At 40.8% G+C, this 26574-nt stretch overlaps 1 protein-coding gene across 3 annotated transcripts in view; it reads left to right on the top strand.

The window, feature by feature from the left end:
* The window catches only part of Washc3 (WASH complex subunit 3), a 48055-nt gene that overhangs the window by 16317 nt on the left and 5164 nt on the right, over nt 1–26574 (top strand). Inside the window, exons 4-6 of one of the 3 annotated variants that reach the window (XM_076554575.1) lie at nt 343–450; nt 3384–3515; nt 21810–21874. In XM_076554575.1, the coding sequence (XP_076410690.1) occupies nt 343–450; nt 3384–3515; nt 21810–21874 (305 nt within the window). The remainder of the gene's footprint in view (nt 1–342; nt 451–3383; nt 3516–21809; nt 21875–26574) is intronic. The other 2 variants (XM_006979849.3, XM_006979850.4) reach the window with 2 other exon arrangements.

The following is a 26574-nucleotide window of genomic DNA, read 5'->3' on the forward strand; positions in this document are numbered from 1 at the left end:
CAAGGAAGGTTGGCCAGAGGCTCACATAGTATGTTAGCAGTGCGTACATGTTGGCAGTCAGGCTCTAAAGCCACGCTCTCAGTTCTTGCACTAAAATACTCTGTAATCTTAATAATAATTTATAGGGGAAGAAGGGTTATCAACTAAATTAAACTTTTGAAAAAAATCCTCAAAAGTATTGTGAATGTTTTTCACTTTGAGTTTATGACATGGAGATGGAAGATGAAAATTCTGAACCTATGTGATTTGGTAGGTTTAAGGGAGCTGAGTAAGAACTCACAGGTAAAAAGGTTTTTTGTGTGCACCTAAAAGGATCTCCCAACACTAATGTCCATTTCTCAGCTGTCATCTATCCCAGGCCTAGAGGATGTCACCGTTGAAGTGTCTCCTTTAAGTGTCACTGCCGTCCCGAGCGGGTCACATTCTGAAAGCCCTCCAGAGCAGCCACAGGTAAGATTTACAGGGACATGGTCATCGTCATCGTGGTTGAGCTGGATAGCCCTGTGCTTAGACCTTGGAAGATGCTCAGTAGCTGTGAGACTCTTAGTCATCAAATTACAAAGCCTGAAGGTGCAGAACACGTGTCGAGGAAAAGGAGCTAGCTATTTTGTTTTTTAATTTTATTAAAACTTCATTATGTATGTCACACCAAAGTTAACAAGACCCAAAGTCTCTATATTTCAGTGAACTGAAAAAGTGTATTTTGGAAGTTGATTTGTTTATTTAAAGATATCCATTATATGCACATCTCAGTGAGGTATTGAAATATGAAATAAAACAATCACCAAAATGGTGACCCACTAAAGTAATATTAACAAGGTAGACATCCTATGTAAGTGAATTTTGCATTTGTACCTAGAAGTATTTTCACACGGTATTTTTAGGTCATAAGGATGTTGCTAATAAAGTTAGTAGCTGAGAAAGGAAGCTTGCTGTGTGTCAACATGTGTATACTTCTAAGTGTTTTTATTTTAATAATTGAGTATATTTAGTCCTCAGAAGAGCCCTATGACTCAAGTATAGTGAGTTGATCTTCTATGCCTGATTCTGCATTTCGGAATTCACCTAAACACACATTAAGGGTATTCAGGAAGAAAGAATTTGCATCTATAGGGAATGTATGTGGACTCTTCCTTGTCATTATTCCTTAAACAACATGAGTGTTTACATTGTAAATGTACTCTAAGTAATCTAAAGACGGCCTAAATCACACTATAGGGTAAGTTAAATTCAGACACAATGCCACTTTATAGATAGGATACTCTAGCAGCTGCAGATTTCAATATCTATGGGGTCCTAAGACCAACCCTTGCAGATCCCCAACTATTACTATTAATCACACCTGAATTTCTTAATTTGCTTTGCAGATTCAGAACTGCCTGGTATATGTCTGACAATTTTTGAGTTGTAAATTAATTCATTTAGAGCATTTGGAAGTTCTGTGGCCTTTCTGCATTTGTAAAATTGTATTGGTTTTGTGTTGATCAATCTAATAAAATGATTCTTGAGCATGTTAACATTCAGATAAACTCATTTTTTCTTCATTGACATTAACTAGTATATTTCTATATAAAATACTTTGAAAAGGACTTACGCATTGCTTTATATAGATTTTTATGGACATTATAGTCAACTCAGCTATCCCAGTACATGGGAGGTGCATGCAGGAGAATCAGGAGTTCAAGGTCATCCTTGGCTATGTAGTGAACTGGAGACCAGTCTAGGCTACATGAGACCCTGCCTCAACACAAAACAATAACAACATCATCTCTTTATTACTGTTTATAAACTATGAGTCAGAATCCTGTGGTTTCTATACTGTTTTTTGTGCAACTCTAATCTCATGGCTCAGATCTTATCATTGTTCACAGTAGAGTATCAGTTATTCAGATTGAGATCAACTTGAGAATGAAATGAAGGACAGTTGAGAGAAAGGATTAGGAGGCTTAATGGGCCATTCATATAGTAAAAGTATGCTAGTGTGTGATTAAACCTTGTTAGGTCTTGGGTGTTGGCACAAGGTAGCAGCTGAGAGTTGAAAACTGTTAGATTGGGATGTAGCTCTCATTTGCTCCATTGGGCTTTGGAGGAGCTGTGCATTAGAGACGTAAAACATATGCTTGAATCTTTTTTCTTTTTATGCTTAACAATGTTTTTGACTCGTGTTTAAGTGTTTTGCAGATGAATATATATACTCATACATATTGTCATTCGTTTTTGTAACATTTAACAATATCACATAGTGGAAGAAACCAAAAGAATTTGTACTTGTCTTATTGCTTCAGAGTTCCTTTAAAAACAAAAAGATTTGGCTTACGTATATATTATATTAGAAAAACTTTAATATATAAACATAATTTATGTTCATTTTTTAAAGACTGAAGATTGTTGTTTTGTTTTGTTTCTTTTCTTTACTTCTTTTTTTTTCTTTCTTCAAGACAGGGTTTCCCTGTATAGCCCTGGTTGTCCAGGAACTCACTCTATAGACCAGGCTGGCCTTGAACTCAGAAATCCACATGCCTCTGCCTTCTGAGTGCTGGGATTAAAGTGCGCCACCACCACTGCCTAGCTAAGACTGAAGATTTTTAAAATAGTAATTTGTCCACATTTTAGCATAGATGCATTGTAATGGCATCTGTGGAAGAAACTCCTTGAAGCAGTTATGCCAATGCTGACTGAGAGTCACGAAAATGAGTTGATTCTGAGTGTTCAGATTGGTAGGGAAGCCAAGTACTGTGTGCCGGTGAGTCCTCACTGTGCCCCAGCTTCTGGTAACCCAGCGCTGTGCAGCATCAGGACTGCCACTGTTTAAAAACACCACCCCTCAGTATTTGTCACCCAAACTAGTATTTAGTATTTTAGACACTCTGTTAACTTTGTTACCATTAATAACTGCTCAATACATACAATGTACAAAACCAGAGAATCTAGTTTTCTCCAAGAAATCTCTGAGCATCACTTTCTAAAAACGTAGAATCACCATATCCATTTAGAATATGATGGTTTAGTAAGTGAGGAGGACAATAGGGTACATGGCAGATCCTTAGAAAAGTCATTCATTGTCCATTAGTTGAACAGTTGGCAAATCAAACTGTTTTACTAGTTTCCTGATATGTCCACCCGTCATGTTTTATAGGAAAAATAAAGGAAAACTAAAAATTCTGATGCCAAGAATACATTTGCATTTTAAGGAACAATATATTATTGATGATATTAATTTTAGCTTATAAATATTTATAGGTATTTAGAAACATATATCCCATAATTAAATTGTTGGTATTTAAATGTAAGAATATAATTTTAAGTATGTATTCCCTTATAGTTATAAAAATAAACATCCCTTTTAAGTAACATGACAGATACTTTCTGTGACTTGTCTAAAGATTTACACCAACTCTCTACAGCAGGACAGCACACAAGACTCTGGACCACAGGAAAGTGAAGTTTCTTCAGAAAATATCGTAACTGTAGCCAAGGACCCAAGATACGCCAGATACCTCAAGATGGTTCAAGTGGTGAGCTCATTTATCTGTCTTCTCTGTCTAAACCTGCAGGTTTCACTGTTCTTTTTCCAATTTCCAGAAGTCCAATATTTCCCATTAGAATCAATTACACAGGGCTGGAGAGAAAGCTCAGTGGTTAAGACCACCAACTGCTCTTCCAGAGGACTTGGGTTCAATTCCCAACACCCACATGGCAGCTCACAACTGTCTGTAACTCCAGTTCCTGCAGACCCGACACCCTCATAAGACATACATGCTAATGCTCATAAAATAAAAATAAATAAAATGAAAAGTTTAAAATCAATGGCACTTCAAGTTGACATAGGTTAGCAGTTCAGTGTAGATTTGTGCCATTGTTTTATTTGAAATTTTGGCTATATCAGAAAAATGAAACAGGGCTGTTCCTCTGGTAAGCCAATACTTGAGTTTGCTTCTCTTGTGCTACTGTAAATACGGTTTTAAAATATATTCTATTTTGATGTTCATTTATCAGTGATTTGGTTTATAAAAAAAGAACACAGCTCTCTTGGCTACATAAGGTAATAGTGTTAATAGTATATGCCTTTATGTTTTTCTAAGCAATTATACATGGTCTGATGACAAATGTTTGTGGTTGTCTACAGCAGCAGACGTACATTTACTCCTATACTTAAAGAAAGCCCTACTGCAGGTAGCTGAAAGAGCCAACAGAATATTATATTTCTGCTAATCAAAAAAATTAGCCAGACGGTGGTGGCACACGCCTTTAGTCCCAGCACTCGGGAGCAGAGGAAAGTGGATCTGAATTCGAGGCCAGCCTGGTCTACAGAGTGAGTTCCAGGACAGCCAGGGTTTCAAAGAGAAACTGTTTTAAAAAACCTAAAGAAAAAATCAATGCTTTTAGAACATTTTGTTATCAGACAAAAAACAAAACAAAAAATAGTACTAGAGACGAGAGAATAAATTTGTGTCCCAGCCAGTGGCATTATTTACCACCAAAACGACTTCAAGGCAAATACTGCTGTCGGGTGGCGGAGAGAGCGGATTGGGTACTGTGGGTCTGCTGAAGTAGTAATGAAAGAGAAGCCACGGCCTCCCTCTGTGTGACAGAGCAGACCTGCCCCTTTGGAGTGGTCCATTGACAGTCAGTGGGCTGGCCTCTAAGTTTCAGGAGTAAGGTGGACTTTGGGATAAGAGTGTGTACATTTTTAGGCATTATTACATTGACATTTTCCCCCCTCTGGTCGTGTTTGGTTCTATTGTAGGTCTCTGGGCCATCCAGCCTCTGGGTTCTGGTCTTCCAGGCAGTGTCAGGGATGGGCTTACTCTCTCGGCATGGGTCTCAGGCTGGACCAGTCATTGGTTGGCCACTCCCTTAATCTCTGTGCCACCCTTATCCTAGCCTGTCCCGTAGGCAGGACAGACTGTCGGTCAAAGGTTATGTGGCTGGTTGGTGTCCAATTCTTCCACTGGAAGTCTTGCCTGGTCACAGGAGGTGGCCAGTTCAGGCTACATATCTGCTATTGCTAGGAGTGTTAGCTGGGGCCATCCTTGTCGATTCCTGGGAGTTTCCCTTGCACCAGGTTCCTGCCTGACCCCGGAATGCTCCCCTCTACTGTACTCACAGATTGGTGCCTAGGTCAGTAGTCATCAGAGAGGCTTCATCTAGTAACCGGTGGAAACAGATGCAGAGACCGCAGACAAACATTAGGCTGAGCTAGGGAATCCTGCTGAAGAGAGGGGAGAAGGATTGTAGGAGCCTGAGGGGTCAAGGTCACCACAAGAAAAACTACAGAATCAACTAACCTGGGCTCATAGGAGCTCGCAGAGGCTGAACCGACAACCAGGGAGCCTGCATGGGACTCATCTAAGCCCTCTGCCTGTATGGGACAGTTGTGTAGCTTGGTCTTCTTGTGGGACTCCTTACAGTTGGAGCAACGGCTGTCTATGACTCTTTTGCTAGCTTTGGGGACCCTTTTCCTCCTACTGGATTGCCTTGCCCAGCCTTAATAAAAGGGGAGGTGCTGAATCTCACTGCAACTTGATATGCCATGTTTTGTTGATATCCATGGGCGGCCTGCCCTTTTCTGAACAGAAACAGAGGAGGAGTGGATGGGCGGGGGAGGATGGGAGAAGAGGGAAGGCCATCGGGTGGGGGAAGAAAGAAGGGAGGGGAAATTGCGGTAGTGATGTAAAATAAATAAATTTTTTAAAAAAATTATAACAATAATTACAAATAATAAGTATGAGAACACTTTGTAGTAATAGTAAACTTTCTGGATTAAAAAACGATGTATAAATTTTTAATAAGATCAGGAAAGAGTTCAGCTTGAATATAAGTAACAATGAACCCAGGAAAGAGTACACTTGCAAGATAAATTCTTAAAAACTTTGTGACTCTCAAAATAAGAAAGAAAAGCCTTCAGAACGACACATAAAAGCCTTTTCTGTGAGTGTCTTCTGATGTAACCCACCTAAGAAATGAGGAAATAGAGTCGGGTTTTCTGAAACCTCTCATCTAGGACTAGGTAGCTGACCTGTGTCCCTGGTACCACTCCCCACCGCTACAGTTAACCAGTCGGCTGCCATCTGGAAACGCCAAATGGGAGCTTTCCTAAGTAAGCAGTTCATCCACTGGAAATGAGTTGCTGTTCTGATGCATTCTCACTGGAAAGGAAGTCTTCCCCTGTCCATTGCATCCACCTGTGTACACGATCCATGTGTGCAGTTAGCAGACAGCCTGCTGCACGACTGTGGAACGTGTGGGCAGGGTCAGTCCTCCCAGGTGTCTGCCTGGCAGGTCTCACAGCTCCTGCAGACGTGGGGGGTTGGGGGGGTTGGGGGTTGGGGGGGTGGGGGGTGGGGGGTGGGGGGTTGGGGGGGTGGGGGGGTGGGGAGGTGGGGGGGTGGGGAGGGTGGGAGACCACTGGCTGTGTCCACTCAGGTCACAGATGTGGAGTAAACACTTCAGAGATTACGTTAGCGAGCCAGAGCCAGCTAACACTCCCAAGCTACTTGGAGTTTTGATTTTTGTTATTAATTACTTAAAATAAGTTCTCTGTCTCTCTCTCTCTCTCTCTCTCTCTCTCTCTCTCTCTCTCTCTCTCTCTCTCTCTCTCTCTCTCCTGTCTGTGATGATCCTTTATCATTTTTTCTGATCATGCAATCTACTATCTCACTGGCTACGAAAGCCAGCGCCCTTAGGAGGCCTATGCGACAGATCTTCTCTAAGTCATCTGCCCTGTTACCTTTGTGACCCCTGTCCTCATTCACTCTGCCCTAGGTCACCTGGCCTCTGTGACGTTCTGAGCTAAGTGTGTGCTCAGTCTCCTGGCTTGGGGTCTTTCACATCAGCCATTCTCTGCCTGAAATACTTTTCCCCAATAGCTGCATGGCTTACTCACTTTTTCCTTCAAATCTTCATTTAAAATAGTACCTTCTAAGTGAGGACTGAGTCACCCTTCTTTAAATGACAATCTCCCCTGACCTTGTTTTCAGAATGATCAATCTGTAAAATACACGTTCATGGCACCACTCACAGAATTGGAATCTCTAGATGTGGAAGTCAGAGCCAGATCATATATGTTTTTAAAATGGTTTCTAATTTAAAAGTATTTTAAAATCATTTTGTTAATGCTGTTATAAATTTTTATTTAAAGTATTTTTTTAAAAATAAAATGTTTTGTTAAGGAAGAAAGAACAAACATAGCTCGTTAGAAGTGCTTGACTTAACTCTAGACCATCTTTTTTTGCTCTGTGCCTGAATGGAGCAGGGGGCCAGTTTGGAACCAACCTTCTCAGGCCTTCTCAAATGCGAGCAGTGCCCCTGTGTTAAGCTCCTGGCTTTCCGGAGCCTGTGGTACAGGTATCTCTGTGTTCTGGGCTCTGGAAGTGGCGCCTTCGTGGGATCTCCCTCTTGGGACACATGGACGTGGCCTTCATCTGTCACACTGCCTCATCAATCATTCTTCTCTCTGCTTTTAATTTTCAAGCATTGTGGTTCTTACATGCCTCTCGGTCAGTGAAGTTGGAGGCTGTTTTCTAATTGTTTGGGGGTGGTTTTCAAGCAGAAAGGGAGAAACAAGATCTTCGCCCCGCCATCCCCAAACTGGAAGTTCATCCAAGTTAAATTTAATTTCATTGTTTTTAGTTCATTGTGCCAACCTGTATCCCAGACTCTTATTACCCAACTTTTGTTTCCTAGTGCTCCTTGTCCTGAATTCCATTCTTCATTCAAACCAAACCACAAATCCTTCCTCACATAAGCGGCACAGTGCTTTTCCAGCTCGGAACCTAGATTCTGCTTCTCTTAATTACTGCTTTTCAAATTCTGCTTGTCTCACATCCCAGATTCTGAATGTACCAGTTCATAAAGCTAAAACAGTAGCTCCTTTCCTTAACCTAGCCAGCCATTTTTTCTGTATTCATTATGGAATTTGTTATTTCATACCCTTCTCTATGAAAAAAAAAAAATATATATATATATATATATATATATATATATATATATAGAGAGAGAGAGAGAGAGAGAATACCACCAGTCAAAAGACGAACTGTATGAGGAGAAATAGCCTTGAGGAATCTTTATATTCACTTCAGCACTTGTACTGGCTAATTTTTTTTTATCAATATGAAATAAGCTAGGGTCATTTGGGAAAAGGACTCTTAATTGAGAAAATGCATCCATCAGATTGGCCTATAAGCAAGTCTGGCAGGCATTTTCTTGATTACTGATTAATGTGGAAGGGCCCAACCCACTGTGGGTGGTACCACCCCTGGGCAAGTGGGCCTAGGTATTATAAAAGAGCAGGCTGAGCAAGCCATGGGGAGCAAGTTGATAAGTAGCATTCACCCATGGATTCTGTTTTAATTTCTGCCTCCAAGTTCCTACCTTAAATTCCTGCCCTGGCTTCCTTGAGTGATGGGATCTGACCTGAGAGTTGTACGCTAAAATAAACCCTTTCCTCCCCAAGTTGCTTTGTGTTATGATCTTCATCATAGTGAAAGCAACCCCAACTAGGACAGCAGTGTAAGGGTCCTCAGGTAGTCTTTCCAACCACAGTGTGATGCTGCCCGTCTGCTCTCTGCTCCAGCTTCAAGCAGGGTGGAAATGCATAATTAGCTCCTGTTTCTCCAAGTTGTTGGTGTTAAATGTTTTATAGGACATTTAAACATTAAAGGCTAGATGTGTCACTCAGGGTTAACACGAATCTTTGGAATCTGGTTATTAATCTATATGTAAACACTTTCTGATGTTTCTTAAATGTGTTGTGAGTAGCTGTCAAAATTGGAATTGGACAAGCATGATGGTGTTAGAGTCTGCTTTAGAAAATGCCTGACGGTAGAGCCATTAGAGACCCATGTCATCTGCTCATTCAGTTTATCAGTGACAGGAGAAGAATTACTGAGATTATTAGACTAGTAACCCAGGGTGGTGAGATGCCTTCCTGTTTTCTCTTGGCCTTCTAATCTGCTGTATATTCTCCTAAGGTGGTTTAATTCCTTGAGTGTGAAAATAAGCAGTTTAGTGGGTATAGACAAAACGATAAACGTACTTCACTGCCATCCCCCAAAAGCAGCCTAATCTAGCTAATTCTAGTGCGTTCCTTCATTGTGAAAGGTACTTTACTTCGTCTGAAAATTCAGAGGTTTTATTAAAATGCCATATTTTTCTCAGCTTCAGAGGGTCACTAATGTTTCCCTTGCTTTCCTAGGACTGTTCATGCAGAGAAACTTATCCTGAGAGGGTTAACTTGTGTATAGACACGGTCTTGAGTAATGTGCTGTCCACTGTACACAGTACTGTAAGCCATGAAGCTGTATGTAGACATGGTCTTGAGTAATGTGCCATCCACTATACATGACTGTAAACCACTGAAGCTGTATGTAGACATGGTCTTGAGTAATGTGCCATCCACTGTACATAGTACTATAAGTCATGAAGCGAAGTCACAGAAGCCCTTTTTAGCTATTAGGGAGGTATTTGTATTTGTATTGACAAAAACAAAGAAAGCCTGGCCTAAAACAAAGCAAATCTGTCTCTAACAAAAGAAACCACATGACTTATATCAGCGGTATAAATTATACTCTCAAAAGGGAGTCGGTGGTGCCACCACGCCTCCCCACCTCCGCACAGTGCTGACGTCCCGTTCTTCTTCAGGACCATTCCGTTCCTACTCATCCACTCCACCTGGGCTGAGCTTATCTTTATCCGCAGTGTGCTAGTCTCACTCGGCAGCATCTTGTTACTGGAGATGCTCTCAGTGATCATCTTTTCTCCTGCTTTCTCCCCGAATTGTTGAGAAACATTTCATCCTCTCAACTAGACAGGGTCCTTTTCAGGCCTCCTCAGTGTTTTTTGTCATATAAAAAGCTTGGGTTTGCAGACTACCTATGTAGTGATCATTCGCCTCCCTCTGGGAAAGTCCTACAGGTCACAGAAACATCGCTTTCCTTTTCAAGCTCCCTCTGAGATGCACTGTCATCTTTTGGGGCTTCCTCCCTAAGGCACCATGACAAGAGCCTCTTCCTAAGCCCTCGCTGTCTTCAGGAGTTTGTTGCTTTTCCCGTGGTCCTATCTCACTGGTCCCATTCCTGTAAGTCCATCTTAAAGCCTCGTAACTTCAATTACTTAGTATAAGTGTCTCTGAACAGAAGCTAGCATGGCCTTTGTTTGTTTCACAAGTCCCTGCCGCAGACCGGGAAGCAATAACTTTCATTGTGGCTTCTGCGCCCTTTCCGGTTACACGTGTGGAAGACATTGCAGAAAGCAGTTGTTTTGAGAGACAGTGTGAGCGCCTAGAAGCGTGTTTGCCGCGGAAACACAAAGCTCCTTAGCTTTGCCTTAGGCTGCGTGTGACCACGGTCAAGTCTGTTTCCCCGTGTAAGCTGAGACCTGAACTTCCTCTCGATTTATGATCTGTTCATTAATCCTCAGATTTGGACCGTGCCATTAGTAAAGGTTCCTGGAACACCTGCAGGCACTTTCTGATTTTTTTCTTTTCCTTTTAAAGTAAGTTTTATACAAGATTTTTCAGTGAGTAATACTATTTTGTTCCAAATGTGGCAGATAATTGCTTCTGATTTAGTGCTTGTTACCCTAAGAGTGTGGCACCAGCCTTTGCTAAGTTACATTTTGCTTTTATAACTTAACTGGAATAGTGTACATAGATCACTTTTCCAACCAGTCTCCCCCCCTTTTCCTGGCAGAGCTTGGTGAATCTTGTGCCAGTAATAAATTGTGCATTGGGAAAGTCCTGCTTCCACATGAAGGAGGCTAATGAGTTGTACTTTTGAAACCATATTTGCCAAAACAGTCTCTTCAGACACTTAGACTGTTCAAAGCTCTATTTTCTTTGGCTTGCTCAAAATGTGAATTGAATAATCTCTGGTTCTGGTGGTTCTGATGTATCCATTGCCAGGAGTGAACGTTGGCCTAGGGAAATAGGACTCCATTACCTAAGGGCACAGAGTCTCCAAGTGATTATTAGAGATGTTCATCAAGAGGTGATACACTTTGGACCTGGGGAAGCAGTCAAGCATGATGTAGAGCTCTCTTTAGAGAGCAAGCAAGGTCGAGTTACCTTAGGAGTAGTCGATACCCAGACCCTTTGTATATGAGTACAGCGTGGCTTCCCATGGTCTAAGAAGCTCCAGGATAGGTTGCTTATCACTGCAACCATGTGACCAAAGGACAGAGTTATGGTTTGTGGTGATGCCAGCTGTTGAACACTGGTCTCAGATTTAGTTTAACAAGGATATGTTACTGCTATGTGTTTCTTTTTTGTAATACCTGAAGTTTTATAATATATATATAATAGTATAATTATATAATAGTAAATCTGTGTGTGTGTGTGTGTGTGTGTGTGTGTGTGTGTGTGTGTGTGTGTGTGTGTTTAATAGTAAACACCAAGGCTGTTTATTCTAACGTAGGAAGATTGTCAGGATGAAGGGGTCAGTCTCATGCTGCTTGCTGAAGGGAAGCCACATACCCAGTGATGTGGCAAGCTTCCTGTTTTGTGACAACTAAGTGATCACCATGTCAGTGTGACAGTTCTCTGTAGTGTGGTGGACCCATGAGGAGGAAGTAAGAGCTGGGATAAATGAGACTTGGGTGGCCTCTGATAGCTCCTCTCTTCTGCATCCTACCTCATAGAAGTACAAGAACTTCACTTAAACAGGGGACCTAACAGTCAAAATGTTGCCTAGGACTTGATAGCAGAGAACCCAGAAAGAAAACTGTCATTTTTTGATTAATATAAAAATTACTAATTTTCTCCTAGTGTCAGTGAACTGAACTCTAAGAATGCTGTTTGTAAAATATTTTCATGCCAATTATAAAATCTATAAGACTGGGTTTTCAATCATTTTTGCTTTTCTTTTAAACCTCTGCATGTTACCTTGGAAGTTGGGGAGCTCAGAGCAAGTCATGGTGTACATAAAATTAAGAAATATTCCTGCCTGACATTGTGGCAGATCCTCGACTCCCAGGACTTAAGAGGCTGGGGCAGGAAGATCACAGATTTAAGGACCACCTGGGCTACATATGAAATACAGGTCAGCCTGGGTTATAGAGTGAGTCACTGTCTCTGAAACAAAAAGAAATGTGCCTTTAAATTGTGTATTTTTCTTTCTGTGTGTTGGGTTTTCTTATTGACTTTGTTCTTTTTGTGCTGGGGACTGAATGTGGGACCTCCCAAATGCTAGGCAGGAGTTCTGCCACTGAGCTTCTTTGGAACTTTAGATTTGGTTTGGTTTTTTTAAAACAGGCTTTCTCTGTGTAGCCCTGGCTGTTTTAAAACTCACCCTGTAGCCCAGGCTGGCCCCAAACTCAGAGATCCATCTGCCTCTGCCTTCCTAGTGCTGGGGTTAAAGGCCTGTGCTACCACTGCCTGGCTCTTGTTTTGTTTTGTTTTGTTCTGTTTTGTTTTGTTTGTGACAAGTCCTCACTAAGTTTCCAGGCTGGCCCTGCATTCACTCTGGAGTCCAGACAGTTCTTAAACATGTTGTCTTCCTGCCTCAGCCTCTCAGGTAGCTAGAATTACAGGCCTGTGATACCTGGCCCAGCTTCATTTATCTTTTTTTTTTAACAAAAAAACAAAAAACACTTTTTGTTTTTATAAATATGGGTGTTAGCAATAGACAATAAGTCTAACTCAGATTTGAGCGTTCATGTTTTCCCTGAGGTGTGATAAAGACAGCAGGAAATAGCTGCCATGCAGCAGACCGCTGCGTCTGTCTTATGTGGGTGTCCGTATCTATTGGTGCTGTCGTCTCTGCCCCCTTGACTCCTCAGCTGTGCCCTTCACTAATTTCACCATTGCCGTACTTCTGTAGTTCAGTGTGTTTGTGTGCTAGTGTGACAGATTTTTCACTGTGGCACTTTTATCAACGTGTTCATTTGTTTCCAGAAACTAGTTGTTTGCTGTACTGCTTTTATGCCTGGTGCTTAATGTGCCTGGAAAATATATTTTGAACTGTCAACCTTTGGAAGGTCAAAAGTTCTCAGTCACATATGAAGAACAGCCCCAGATCAAGAAACTGATGTACGTGCATGGAGGCCGGTCTCCCTAGAGTTGCTGATAGACGCTTGGCTACAGTACACTTGAGTTCATTGTTTTTAATGTGGTATTAGATACTTTTAAATTGATTTCATTTAAACACAAGTCTTAGGGGTAGAGGGGTGGCTCAACAGTTAATGGTTCTTGCTCCTCTTGTGGTTTGGTTCCCAGCACCCATAGTAGGGAGCTTACAGCTGCCTGTCCCTCTGGCTCCAGAGGGTCTGATACCATCTTTTGACCACGGCAGGCACCAACAAGCACACCACACACACACACACACAGAAGTGTGCACACATGCCGCGCGCGCACACACAAATAAAAATAAAATAAAAATTTTAAGTAAGTTAAAATGGGTAAGTAGAAAATAAGAAAATAGAAAATGCAAAGTAATATTTAAAATGTAGTTGAGAGCCAGCAAGATGGTGCAGCGGGTTAAGACATTTGCCACCAAGCCTAACAACTTGAGTTCAGTCCCCAGAACCTGCATGAAAGTCAATGTGATAAGAATGTACTTATTCTTGAAGTCATCAGATGTTGTATTAATGGCATTATAATTAAAATAACTTAGATAATACATAAGATGCGTTATCTGAAATAACTTCTTAAAGTCAAGTATCCATTTCATCCAACTTTGCTAAAGGCCAATAAAACTGGTTTCAGTGTATTAAACCACAGGAGCACAACACCTGTCCTCCTCCATCATGGAGACAGAAGCACAAGTCAGCAAGCTCTGTTGGCTTCATTCCCTTCATTTACACAACCTCTCCTCGCTCCCCAGAGGTTGTAGGGAAGGCACAGCATCTTCTCCGGCCTCTCTCGGGCACAGGCACTGACTGGAAGGATCTTTGTGCCTGCTGGGGCCTTCCTTCACTCCAGCCCCCTATATGTTAGTTCCCAGCTATTGTTCATCCATGCTGTTCTCTCTTCTGTACTGACCACCTCTGCCAGAAATAAGGGACCACCCCTGAAAGTTTTCCAAATGGGCAAAGGGGAACAATAACCACTGGAATTTAAGCAGTTACTTCCTTTTGCTTATTCCTTTTTGAAATACATAATTCACACCTTTCTTCTTAATTTATTTATCAAGCATTTGGGTTAATTTATAAGACAAACAATAAAGACCAGAAAACCTGTGAGCTGTCATAGGAAACAGGCTTCCTCAGGAGGGAGAGGATGCCTGTCAGCAGGTCCAGACCTGAACAGTCCTGAAAAGTCTCCAGCACACAGCAACGTCTTTCATTTCCTGACCTAGGTTCACAAAGACCTTTAATTAGTTGCTTAGATCTAGGCTGATGACATGTCATTACCAGATTCAAGGCTCTTTCCTCTGGCTCGGTAGCCTCCATGGGTGCTTAACTCTGGCCATCTTTCCTTTTGTGTATATGGATTATTAAGGTCAAAGAATGTGAGAATCATATTGCGGCTGCCTAAACACCTTACCTTAACTAGAAAATTAACTCGGAAGTAAATAGTCTGTGAATTAAATCACTAGAATCTTCTCTGTTGCTTTTATTGCTATATTTGCAGAAATGGCTTTAAATTTACTTGAATAATATGTGCATGTTTTTAACATCTGAATTCATAGACTCATAATTTGATTAGCAAATTCTAATGATTTTATAATAAATTTTGGGGAGCTGAAGTGAAGGCTCAGTAGTATAAAGAATATTTACACTTGCAGAAGATCTGAGTTCTGTTTCCGCACCCACATCACACTGCTCACAACCACCCATAACTCTTAACTCCAGGATCTGGCACCCTCTTCTAGATTCTGAGGGTACTTGCACATACCTTCATATAGACCCAGGCATATACGTATGCATAATTTAAATAAACATTTTAAGTTATTTGCAAATTTAGAAAGTTAAAGTATAATAAAATTTAAAAATGAGAGTGAATACATTTATAGTAAGAAGTCATCTGGTTAGAATGAGGTGATGATTCCACCATTGATGAGCCTATCAAAGCAAGCATTAAAATTCTACATGCCAAGCCAGGTACAGTGATGCACACCTTTAATCCCAATACTAGTGAGGCAGAGGCAGGTGGATCTCTGTGATTTCAAGACCAGCCTGTCTACAGAGCGAGCTCCAGGCCGTCCAAGGCTACTTGCCTCAAGATAGGTAGGTAGGTAGGTAGATAGATAGATAGATAGATAGATAGATAGATAGATAGATAGATAGATAGATAGATAGACAGACAGATTCTGTCTACCACTTACACAGGATAGTAGAGGGAAGAAATTGGGTCTCCCGAAACTCCATGTTACTCTTTAATCAACAAATACTTGAGTAGTTACAGATACAAAGAAAACATTTTATGCACTCCTGGCCATTAGCACGAGTTTATTGTGTTACAAGTGTATTTTATGGGGCATGGGATGGTGTTAATAACATGGGAAAACTGGTGTAGCTATGCTTTAAAGTATCTCATAATAGATTCCTAACTTTTGGAAATGATTTTCTTAAAGGTTTTAAACTTCATATGCATCCAGGTAAAGTTTAATTTCTTATCCCTAAAACATAGAGACAGAACTGCTAAAGTGTATTTATTCTATGAATAAAGTCACAGGGATTGCCTTACCAACTTCCTGGGCCCTGAGAATGGCTGGTGTGCCTTTACCCATTTCTTCCTGTGAGCTGTCCCTGTATCTGTGAAGATGGCAGATAAGCAGTCAATGAGAAGGCGCTTCTGGCCAGGATGCTCATCTCTTGGAATAATCCTTGCAAAAGAACTCAGTCACTACTCCTTTCCCTAGAAATGGCTGTTTGGTACTGGGCAAGATTTGTGACCCGCATACATATTTAGGTTCAAGATAGAAACACTTAGAAGGAACCATCTCCACATTAATATGGGAGCACAGCATTTTCTAGATCTGTACAAGTCTTTGTAACTTGTCTTACAGAGTCTTGTAAAGCTTCCTTCTTTAGATAGCTATATTTGTGTTAAAGTCTTGAAGATATTTATTTAAAGTCATTTCATATTCCTTTACTGGAAGCTTCCAGGAGAAAAAAATCATTGAGTATGTGTTTTGTTTTATGATTTGGTCAGCAAACAAATTATATATATATTTATCAAGTATATGTGTAATATATAGAATGAAAATTTTATCCTTAACGTAAGACCATACCACGTTATAAAATGCAGTGTTTTTAAAATGGCATTCTTGGGCTGGAAAGATGGCCCAGCTGTTAAGAGCACTGACTGCTCATCCAGAGGACCCTGGTTCAATTCCTAGCAACCACATGACAGCTCACAACTGTCTGTAACTCCAGTTCCAGGAGACCTGACATCCATGGCAAAACACCAATGCACATAAAATAAAAATAAATAAATTTTTACAATGGCATTCTTAACCATGGAGATGCATGCCTGTAATACCATAACTTGGCAGGTGAAGGCAGAAGATCAGGAATTCAAGGCTAGCCCCAAGCTATATAACTTATTTGAAGGCAAGCCTGGGCTACATGAAATCTTGTCTCAAAATAAACACCTGAACAAACCTAAATAAATTAGTAAAAATAGCACTTTTGAAACATCAGAGGGCAAAGATATGGTTGAGTCCATTTCACCACGTCATGGAAGCTCATTAGCATGTAGTGGCTTCTTTTCCAGCCCAGACACCCCACAGTTTCTGCACGCCTCTTTCTTTGCAGATGGAAAGTGGTTCTGAGACAGAGCCTTGCTGTGTGACCCAGACTGGCCCGAGACTGGGCCCTTCTGCTGAGCCTGGAGAGGTTACAGGTGTCCTTCCCTGCCGCTCCCTCTGAAAAACAAGTTCTGCCTTCCTGTCAGCTCAGTAGACATGTATTATGCTTGCTCTATGTAAGGGAAGAACTTCATATTTTCTACTTCTTACAACTAAATTATTGGATTCAAATTCATAAAATGATAGGAAAAAGGCCTAAAATATAAGGATTTGGTTTTGTTATTTTTTTTCAAGAAGCATAGCTCTATTTTTTCCTTCAAATCTAAAACTTTAGGAAAATTTCAGCCTGGTTTATAGGGAGATTTAGTAGCGTGGTTCCCATTAACACAACAGCAGATTATTGTGTAAATATTGGCAGGCCTGGAGACCTCCCAACAGTTCTTGTGATATAAGAAACTAGCATTTAACCATTAGCGCTGCCATTCTAATTTCATTAGCATGGCTTCTTTACACACTTTCTCCAGTGACGCAAATGCAGACCCATGGCCGCCTCCTCTCCCCTTCATTACTTCTGTTGGACAGGCTGCCCTTGCCGCTTGCCAAAGAAAACCCCACAGTTCCGTAGACTTCATTTCAAGGTCTCCTGTGTCCTCCTCAGACCACCAGGAGCTTTGTCTCTTCGTGACTAGAAATTGGACACTTCTTTTTGATGGCTAGCAAACCACTCTTGGGACTTGACGTCCTACCGAGACGAGCAAACAACACATTCCCGAGCAACGTCACCGCACGTACAACAGCAGGTCTTGTCGGAACGCGGGCTCGGAGCGCGGGCCCAACTCGTGGTTTTGTTTTTCATCAGACTTTATGAGATTTACATCAGGGTGTGATTAGAAGCCTCTGCAGGGCGGACGGTTGAAAAATGGGTGTATTTTCCTTTATCTGTATCAATACACAAAAGTGACAGAAAGCTCGCTGGACTTTGGATAGTTCTGTGTTCTCCTTCTGTAACTGGTTCCAGAAAAGTCAGGTTAAAATATGGAGCTCCGGGCTCAGATGTCTGTTATTCTTTGACCATAATCAGTTCCATGAATCTATTAGAATGGGGGGTTGATCTGATTCTCCCAGCATCCCTGGTTCTCACTTGTGTGTTTCCAGCCACCACCACCACCCTTTGCCTCATATACACTTTTTGTGCTGTAGTTTAGAAGATGCTGGTGTTGGAGGGGTTTTTTTGCTTTTTGTTTTGTTTGGGTTTTGTTTTTTTTTTAACCTCATTTTTCTTCCCTTCTGCTTTCTGGGTCTTGTAATTTATTTTTGTAACCTTTCCAGTGATGTCCTGTGGCTTATGCTAACATATGATAAATAAATCACGTAGTTGTGCTTGTAGAAAGACCTTCTGACATCAAATCATACTTAATAGAAGCTGAGAGGCTGTCTGGTTCTTGTTGTTGCTTTTAGGAAATATGGCATGAACTCTGTTCTTTTCCCTTTTATCCTTTATGACTTAGAGTCAGTGCTTTTGGAAAATGAAATGTTCTAAACTTCTTACGTTCTGTTATCCTAAATAGTTAACTAGATCCCATCACCACCCCCACATGTCCCAGCTCGCACTCACGTCCTCCGTAATGTGTTTAATGCACTGACACCAGTTAGTGTGCATGGTGGAGGCCAGGCACTCGAGTGTGGCAGCCTACCAGGGGCCACATCCCTGAAGAAAACTGACTCTCCCTCCCACGCAGCCAGCAACTCCCAGGAGCACTTCATAGCAGTGGTGCTTGCTAAGCCACACACACCCCCACCTCCCCTCCCCACACCCACATCCGTGCTGGCCTTTGGACTGGTTCCATCTTACAAGGCTTTCGTGCAGGCAGCCAGGGGAGCTGAGAGCTCATCTGGGCAGTGGTTGTCACATCCAGAAAACAGTTTGAAGCTGACCCCAGCCTCTTGCCATCTCTCCGCCTTCTCTTCCATGATGGGTCCTGGGCCTTGTGACAGCAGGTGTGATGTAGATGTCCCAATGGGAGCTGAGCACTCCACAGGCACTTGTCCTCTGTCCTTTGGCCAGATGTGGTTCTATTCACCATCATCCACTGCAAAATGAAGCTTCTCTCAGAAGGGTGGACACTTACACTAATCCCTTGGTAGAAAGTTAAGCAGTAGATTTGGGTTGTAAATCCATTTTACTCAGGCCTTGGTTTTAGAAAATATACTTCAAGAGTAGGGCTTGTCACTCTACTCCATATGTTAGTCTGTTTGTACGGGATGGGCTTTTTGTTTTGGTTTGTATTCAATATTTCAGTAGTCTTTCCTCTAACTTTGTAAGTGATCAAAGGCCCAGGGTTTTATCTTCCTTTGCTTGGTCTTCCAGACCTGTCATAATTCACTACTCAGAACACAGTAACTCTGCCTTATGGGAAGAGTTATTTTGGGGGAACAGCTCTTTAATGAATTCTAGGTTGGAATTATTGATACTTGTCCATCTAATATCTAGGGTACAGTGAAGCAGGTTGCTTAAACCTTTAACCTTTTCCATTTGTTGAACCTGACAATTGTCTCCTGACAATTTTTATACAACCTCAGGCATATCTATTTATGTAAAGCAGGTACATAAATCAAACCCTTATTGATAATAGATCATGAAAAGGTGTTTAAAAACAACTCATGAGCATGTATATGGTTTTCTACCTTTTAAAGGTTAAAATAAATTTGCACACTAAAGAGATGGATGTTCTCATTTATCTACATAAACAATTAAAATTTGGTTGAATTTTGATACTGTAGGATTTTTTTTTCAGAGAAGATTCGTATTTTCTTTTTTTAAAGATTTATTTATTATGTATACAACATTCTGCCTGCATGTATGCCTGCTGCCAGGAGAGGGCACCAGATCCCATTACAGATGGTTGTGAGCCACAATGTGGGTGCTGGGAATTGAACTCAGGACCTCTGGAAGAGTGGGCAGTCAGTGCTCTTAACCTCTGATCCATCTCTCCAGCCTCATATTTTATTTTCTAATCAATGATGACAACACCACTTTATATAAACACATAGTTAAAAAATAGCAAAATTTTTTAAATCTATTTCAGGAATTGTTGCTAATTCTGTTTTAATCACAAGCCAAAATTCCTTGATCAATTTTTTTAATTGGTGTGTGTGTGTGTGTGTGTGTGTGTGTGTGTGTGTACCTACAGAGGCCAGAAGAGGGCGTCTGGTCCCCTGGAGCTAGAGTTCCAGACGGTTATTGTGGGGGTCTCTGCAAACACCATGGCCAACAGAGCAACTGTCCTCACGAGGCAAGAAGGAAATCCTGTTCAACACAACTCAGTAGCTGGTACTGATCCAGACTTCTAGAATCTGACACCAGGTAGTTTATTTTAGGCATATCTAAGTACAGTACAATTTTGCAAAACCGTTTCTAGGTGTAACACAATCCCCTGTGCACAAGGAGGTATAATTACACCAACACTCTTCTCAAAGTACATGTCACTTTTCCCATGAAGATGGGTACTAGAGATATCTTAAGGGCCGAGGGAGGCTCTGGTATGGTCTCAGTCACACATATATATAGAAGTCATCTAGACTATTAGCTACCTCTGGTCCTAATTGTGGGAGCTTAGTGGGGCTCTGGCCATACCGATAGCACAGAGGTCACCTAGACCATTGATATTTCCAGTCCATCCTGCTTTGGGGAGCCTAGGAGGGCCCCTGGCCATACAGATTGCACAAAGATCACCTAGGCTATTAGCCACATCCATTCTGAGACTTCTGGGCAAAAAAAACAGGTTATACATTGCTTCCGTTGAAGAGATAGCCCTGTGCGTTTAACATTCCTGGTTTCCCTGGTGCTTATCCATGAGCACACGGACCTTTGTGTTCCCAACAAGTTGTGAGCTGCCCGACAGAGGTGCTGGGAAGAAGCTCTGGGCCTCTGGAAGGGCTGCAGGTACTCTTAACCGTTGAGCCATCTCCAACACAAACTTCTTTTTTAATGAAACTCAAACAGCATTTTTTAACTTCAAACATTTGAACATGCTACAACCCCAAATTATACTATTTTGACTCTTATATGCTGAGGCACAAGAGTGAGAAATCATGACTAAAGTTTGTCTTCCATATTTAAACCATTGTTTCTATAAGAGCAGAAAAGCATTGTTTCTATAAGGCACTGCAGCTCATAACATGCAATAGTATTGAATCCAAGCAGAGGTGTGTCAGGTAGCATTCCTAATGCCATGTGGCTTGATGGGACGCACAGGGCAAAGTACACATGCTGTGTGTCAGGAACCAGGGCTTCAGTAGCGCCACATGCTACAACACAGACAAGTACTCACCGGAACACCTCAGTTCATCACGCGCTTCAGTTTGAATTCATTGTGGGGTGTACTACTTCCAGGAACCACTTACTGCTGCCAAAGGTTTTGAGACATCCACATTCAGTGATGTGAAGCTATAGAGTTTGTTTATTTATCAAATGAGTTCTTTTTTCAAATAAATTTGTATTCATTTCTGATGTATCCTTCTCTTATACTTTGCTATTCTTACTCTGAATGCAGATATTCATATATTCTCGGTGTTTCTCAGTTTATCGCCTATATTGTCCTTGCTTCATGTTTATAGTGGCGTTGAGAAGATGTACAATATATTCCTTGAATTCTACATTCCTACGGTGTCTAAATGAAATTGGGATGTTTGCTTATTACGTGAACGTTTACGTTGGTATGTGCTATGTTTTGAAAAACTCTGAAACTTTGGTTTTCATTTGAGAAGCATAGTTAACTATTCATTCTATCAGTTTAGCTAAACTTCTAGTTATCTGGGCTGTTGATGCTTCCTGTCTTTGGATGAGAATGTAATCTCCTCATCCTGCACAGCAGAAGTGACAATGAGATGGTTTAAGTGACTTGGTCTGCGTTTATGAGGATTAGATAATGCTGATTCCATCAGGTTGGTGTGCAGTGTGCCCTGAGGTCATTCAAATGCTTGGCACATACAGCAGTAGAAGCAAAGAAGACCTGCTTTAAATGATGATGTACCTCAGTGTATTCTTTCAGGTGGTTCATGGAAATAATGAAGAAGGCTTTCTAATAACTGAATTATTATCTTTTGACTTTTGCTTAGGGTGTTCCAGTGATGGCCATCAGAAACAAAATGATATCAGAAGGGCTGGACCCAGAGCTTCTTGAGTAAGTAGTATTTCTAATAAAATCATATTGACAAGGTACTAAATCTGTCAGTTGTAACAAAAAAAAATCAAGTTCTCTGTACTGTTTTCTATACAGTGTTTTATAGTTGAGATTATCATCGTCATAAATCTTGCCCCTGCTAGTTAAAAAAAAAAGAAAAGGAAATATCCTAGGCTACTAAAACTAGCCCTTGCACACTTCAAGAGATGAAATTCAGTGATGAAACTGGTCAGAATTTGGTAGATGGGCCTTTGGGTTTTTTTTTTTTTCCCATACTGACTTCTCCTTTAGGGGTGCTATGACAAAATACTATCCACCTCTCCTTTACTTAAGGTCATAATACTTAAGAAATGTGTTCTACAGTGACCTAGATTAGGCAAGGCTGAGAAATAACTCGGATAAACAGTATCCTAGGTGCACATTAATGGTTATTAGGAAATTGATGCCAGTTTGAATGTGTATTATAAAATATTTTTTGGAAATGCTAAGAAATCACAGCTTGGAGCTTTGATAATAATTCATTCCATCCAAGCCAGCCTGACCATGTGGTTCATCTCAATAAATTATATCTCTTAATGGGTTCCTCACAAGCCTTCTGCTTTGCAAGTCTCCAGACTCTTGTAAAGAGCCTGTCTAGCTGGAGCCTGCGTTCACCCCTCTGTCACCCGGGCATTCAAGCCGTGCTAGCAGTGTGCTTTGGAATTTTTCTTGGCTTCAGCACTTCAGGAGAAGGTGTGCATTTTGGAAATGAAATACCATAAAAGTCATCTTCTCATATTTTATCTTAAAAAAATGTGAAATTCAAGAATGCCTTTAAAGCTGCCAACAGTGGATTTTCCAACATTTATGTTCATTTGGTGTGTTTCCAAGTAGCAAAAGGGTTGACTACAATAGCCTGGCCTGCTGAATTGAGCAAAGCATATCTGGAATGTTTAATATGTGTTCTGGAAATTGTTTCTGACATTTTAAAAGTAGATGGATTGTGGCGTGTATTTTAATAAGAATTGAACATTTGGGTTCAATCTATTTTGGTGCTTGAGTTGTATAATTATAAGTAGATTTACTATCGATTAGGATTCTTTCTGCTTCTGGAAATATACAATAGGCCATAAATAATAACAGAGATCAAAAATGACCTTTAAAAAGATGATATTTCCCTCTGGAGAGACAGGAAAGCCAGTGTCCTGGAAGCATCCCCACAGGCTGCATATCCAGTCTTCGGCTGCTGATGGTTTCATTCATCTCCTTCCCAAATGAAGCTAATTCATGGCCCTTTCATTCACACTATTCACACTAGCAACTTGAAGATCACCTTTGTGTCTTCCCTCTTCCCAACCTACTATGTCAGTCACTATGATTTTTCTCAGTTTTAATGTCGCTGACCTTTTACCATGTGCTTACCTACCCATTGCTGCTGTCCTGACTCTCATCATTTCTCACCTGAATTAGTACACTAGCACCTGATTTGTTTTTGTTCTCTTTCAAGCCATCCAATAAAGCCAAGTGGATTTGTTCATAACTTCATTCTTGCCTTTAACATATAGTGTCTAAATGTAAATGCTTTTCCCATTATGTCCTGGATTATTCCTCAAGCTCTTGCTAGTTCTATACATGTTCATTTTATGTGACCATTGCAAATGACCTATGTTTCTCTGACTATATCATCTTTCTCTTCCCTTTTGACATTATTATATGCTGTCTTAACTCTCCTTGGAACCCCTTCCCCCTATTTTATTAGCCCAGGTAACTCCTTATTCTTCACGAGTATTAGGTTTTGTCACTTTAATGGATCGGTAAGTAGTGATCCAGGGGCAAAACCCAGACACACCCAGTGTGTTCTTATATCACCCTTAGCAAATGTGGGTGTATGTCATTGTCTGTAAATGTTGAGAAACAGTCAGTTGTGAGGTGGATGCCAAGTTGTAGGGTAGGATTCCAGTAACAGCATGGCCTTACAGAAAAGCTGCTTCTCAACCACAGCCTAGAGGCTGACTTCTGACCCATTACCTCATAGGTACATGCCACTGGCCACCAAGGGCACTGGTTGGTGTGGACTGACTCACTTCAGCAATCACCGCTACAACCATTTCCATCTCCATTAGCTTAATATAAATGTAACAGCCACCTTGTTCACAGGGGAATTCTGGGGCTGTGGAATTGGGGTTACACAAGTTAGGGGCCTTCACTTGGGGAAGGAAGTTTGACGTGATATACAAGGAGGAAATGTACCATCCAAGGGGAAACATAGTTTTATTTAGAACCTTCGGTACAAAATAAACCTCGTCCAAGAACTTTGAGTAAAGAGTGTCCTGATTCTCTTTTCCTTAAAAGTATAAACATAACTTTCTGTTTTTATTATCTTCAGGTAGTAAGACAAATTCATATAACTGTTGGAAGAGCTAGTCTAGATCTGTCTGGCCCGGACAGAGAACAGAACTGCAGTTGAGGGAGAAAGAAACACCCGTCAGTAAGCATGCTGTCGGACTGGTGTGGTACATCAGAAGCTGGAGACCAAAAGCACGCTGTTTGAAAGTAAAAGTTTACATGAGAAAGCCTGGCAGTTTTACTGGAAAATTAATGCCTGTCCTTGAATTTGAGATGTCTACAAAACTGATGAAAATGTTTGATAAGTACTGAACAAGTATTTGTTTGATACTTCTAATTGTTTTAATTATTATTTTTTAAATCTTCAGCTTGTCAAAATTAGTCTTGGTGCTGCTGACATAAAAAGACTTGGGAATGTCACTGTCATACTTAGGTTAAGGAAACAATTGAAACTTTTAATTAATCTTTATTCAGAGATTAAAATGCTTTAGTGTTGTATCCAGAAATACAGAATAGTAAATCATCCTTTTAGAATACTTTCAATTGATGCCTAGTTTTTCTTACCAGGAAACAAAAGTATCACCGCTTTGTGTCTCAGAACTAATATCAGTATTACCTAGTAATGACTACCTTCGTGCCTCTGGGATGACAGCTTGGCCTTGGCCCTGTGCAGCTCAGGAGCACATTCATGGTGATGAAGGGTGTCTCAGGCCACCTTAGACGAGAGACTGCATGAGGCAGTTGAGATGAAAGGCCACACTGCCCTTCTATCTCTAGAACCATGGATTGATCTGTAAAATGGGAAATAGAATGGTTAAGCTCCGCAGTAATGGTGTAGGTGCTCAAGAGAGCTCTGGACAAGCAGTGAGTGGTTAATGAATGTTAGTTGTGACTTGTGAACGCTCTAAACCATGGGTTTCCCAAGCTTTGGGGTCACAGCTTGTTTATAGTCCTAGTTGTCTGTATACCATCATGTTTTCAGTAGACATTGTTTCATACACAGAATATGATCTTTTAAAATTATACACTGTTTGTTCAAACTGAACATCTCCTCTTCCAATTCTGTAGCAAAGACATATTGTTGTAAATTAGTGGTCTGCCAGAGCTCTATGTTATAGCAACAGGCACTCTTGAGGGAAGAACAAACTCTAGGGTTCTGAACAGAGAACACTGATGAAATACGAACCTCAAGGCTCCACCCTAGATGAACAGCTACAGGCAATCAGTGGCCGCTGTGAGAGGAGAAATGGGTTATCCACTCAATCCCAAGTGGTCGGCCTAAAACACACACATGTGAACAACACTAAATGGATTAAGTAGGATGGATATGTGTGTGTGTATGTGTGTGTTTGTATATATATATGTGTATGTGTGTGTATGTATATATATATGTATGTATGATATATATACCCATGTATATACATATACATATGCACTATATATAGTTAGTATATATATACATATGCATTATATATATAAAATTTGAGAGGGAGTTGGTAGGTACTAAAGGAGTTGAAGGGAAGAGGGAGGAATAGAAATGATTAAAAATCGCCACTTACATATTTAATTCTCAAATTAATAAAAGTTAAAAAATCAGACAAAGTAGGTGGCGTGTGTGCTTATTATTTGTGAGTCCTGGGTACATGTCCCAACACGAATGCTCTATACATTCTAGCTGACAGCCACTAGTAAGTCGTTGAGAACTGCAATTAAAAATACTGAATGAGTGAAAAACCAGACCAAAGAAAACCCACCTATATTTTGGAATTGAGATCTATTTTTAATTAGTTTAAAGGCAATTTTTGCTCCATCATGTGGTTGGGCAGCAGGGAGCCAACAAGAATACTGATAGATTTATGTATAAACTCCAAATGGATCAAAGGCCATACTTACTGTAAGACCCGGAGTTCTGAAATATTTAGAGGAAAATGTGGGGAAATCACTTTCAGGAACAGGCACAGGCAGGGGCTTTCTGACTAAGATAGTGTCCCTTAGGAAATAATGCCAACAGCAGAAGTGGGACCTGATAAAGCTAGGAAGGTCTATAGGCAAGGGAGACCATTAACCAGTGAATGGACAGCCTACAGAGTGGGAGAAGACCTTCACTAGCTACACATTTCACTGAAGACCAATATCTACAGTGTGCAAAGAACTACAGACAACTGCCTCTAATTCCAACTCCAGGAGGTTTGATATTGTCCTTCAATATCAAATATATTTAATATCAAATATCAAATATTGTGTCCACGAGCGCGCACACAAACATACACACACACACACACACACACATTCATACACACACATACTCACACACTGAGACATATACATATACTTAATTAAATATGAATCTCTTTCTTTCTTAACAAGATAAATAT

This window comes from Peromyscus maniculatus, chromosome 18, assembly GCF_049852395.1.
Source record: "Peromyscus maniculatus bairdii isolate BWxNUB_F1_BW_parent chromosome 18, HU_Pman_BW_mat_3.1, whole genome shotgun sequence".
NCBI lineage: Eukaryota > Metazoa > Chordata > Mammalia > Rodentia > Cricetidae > Peromyscus > Peromyscus maniculatus.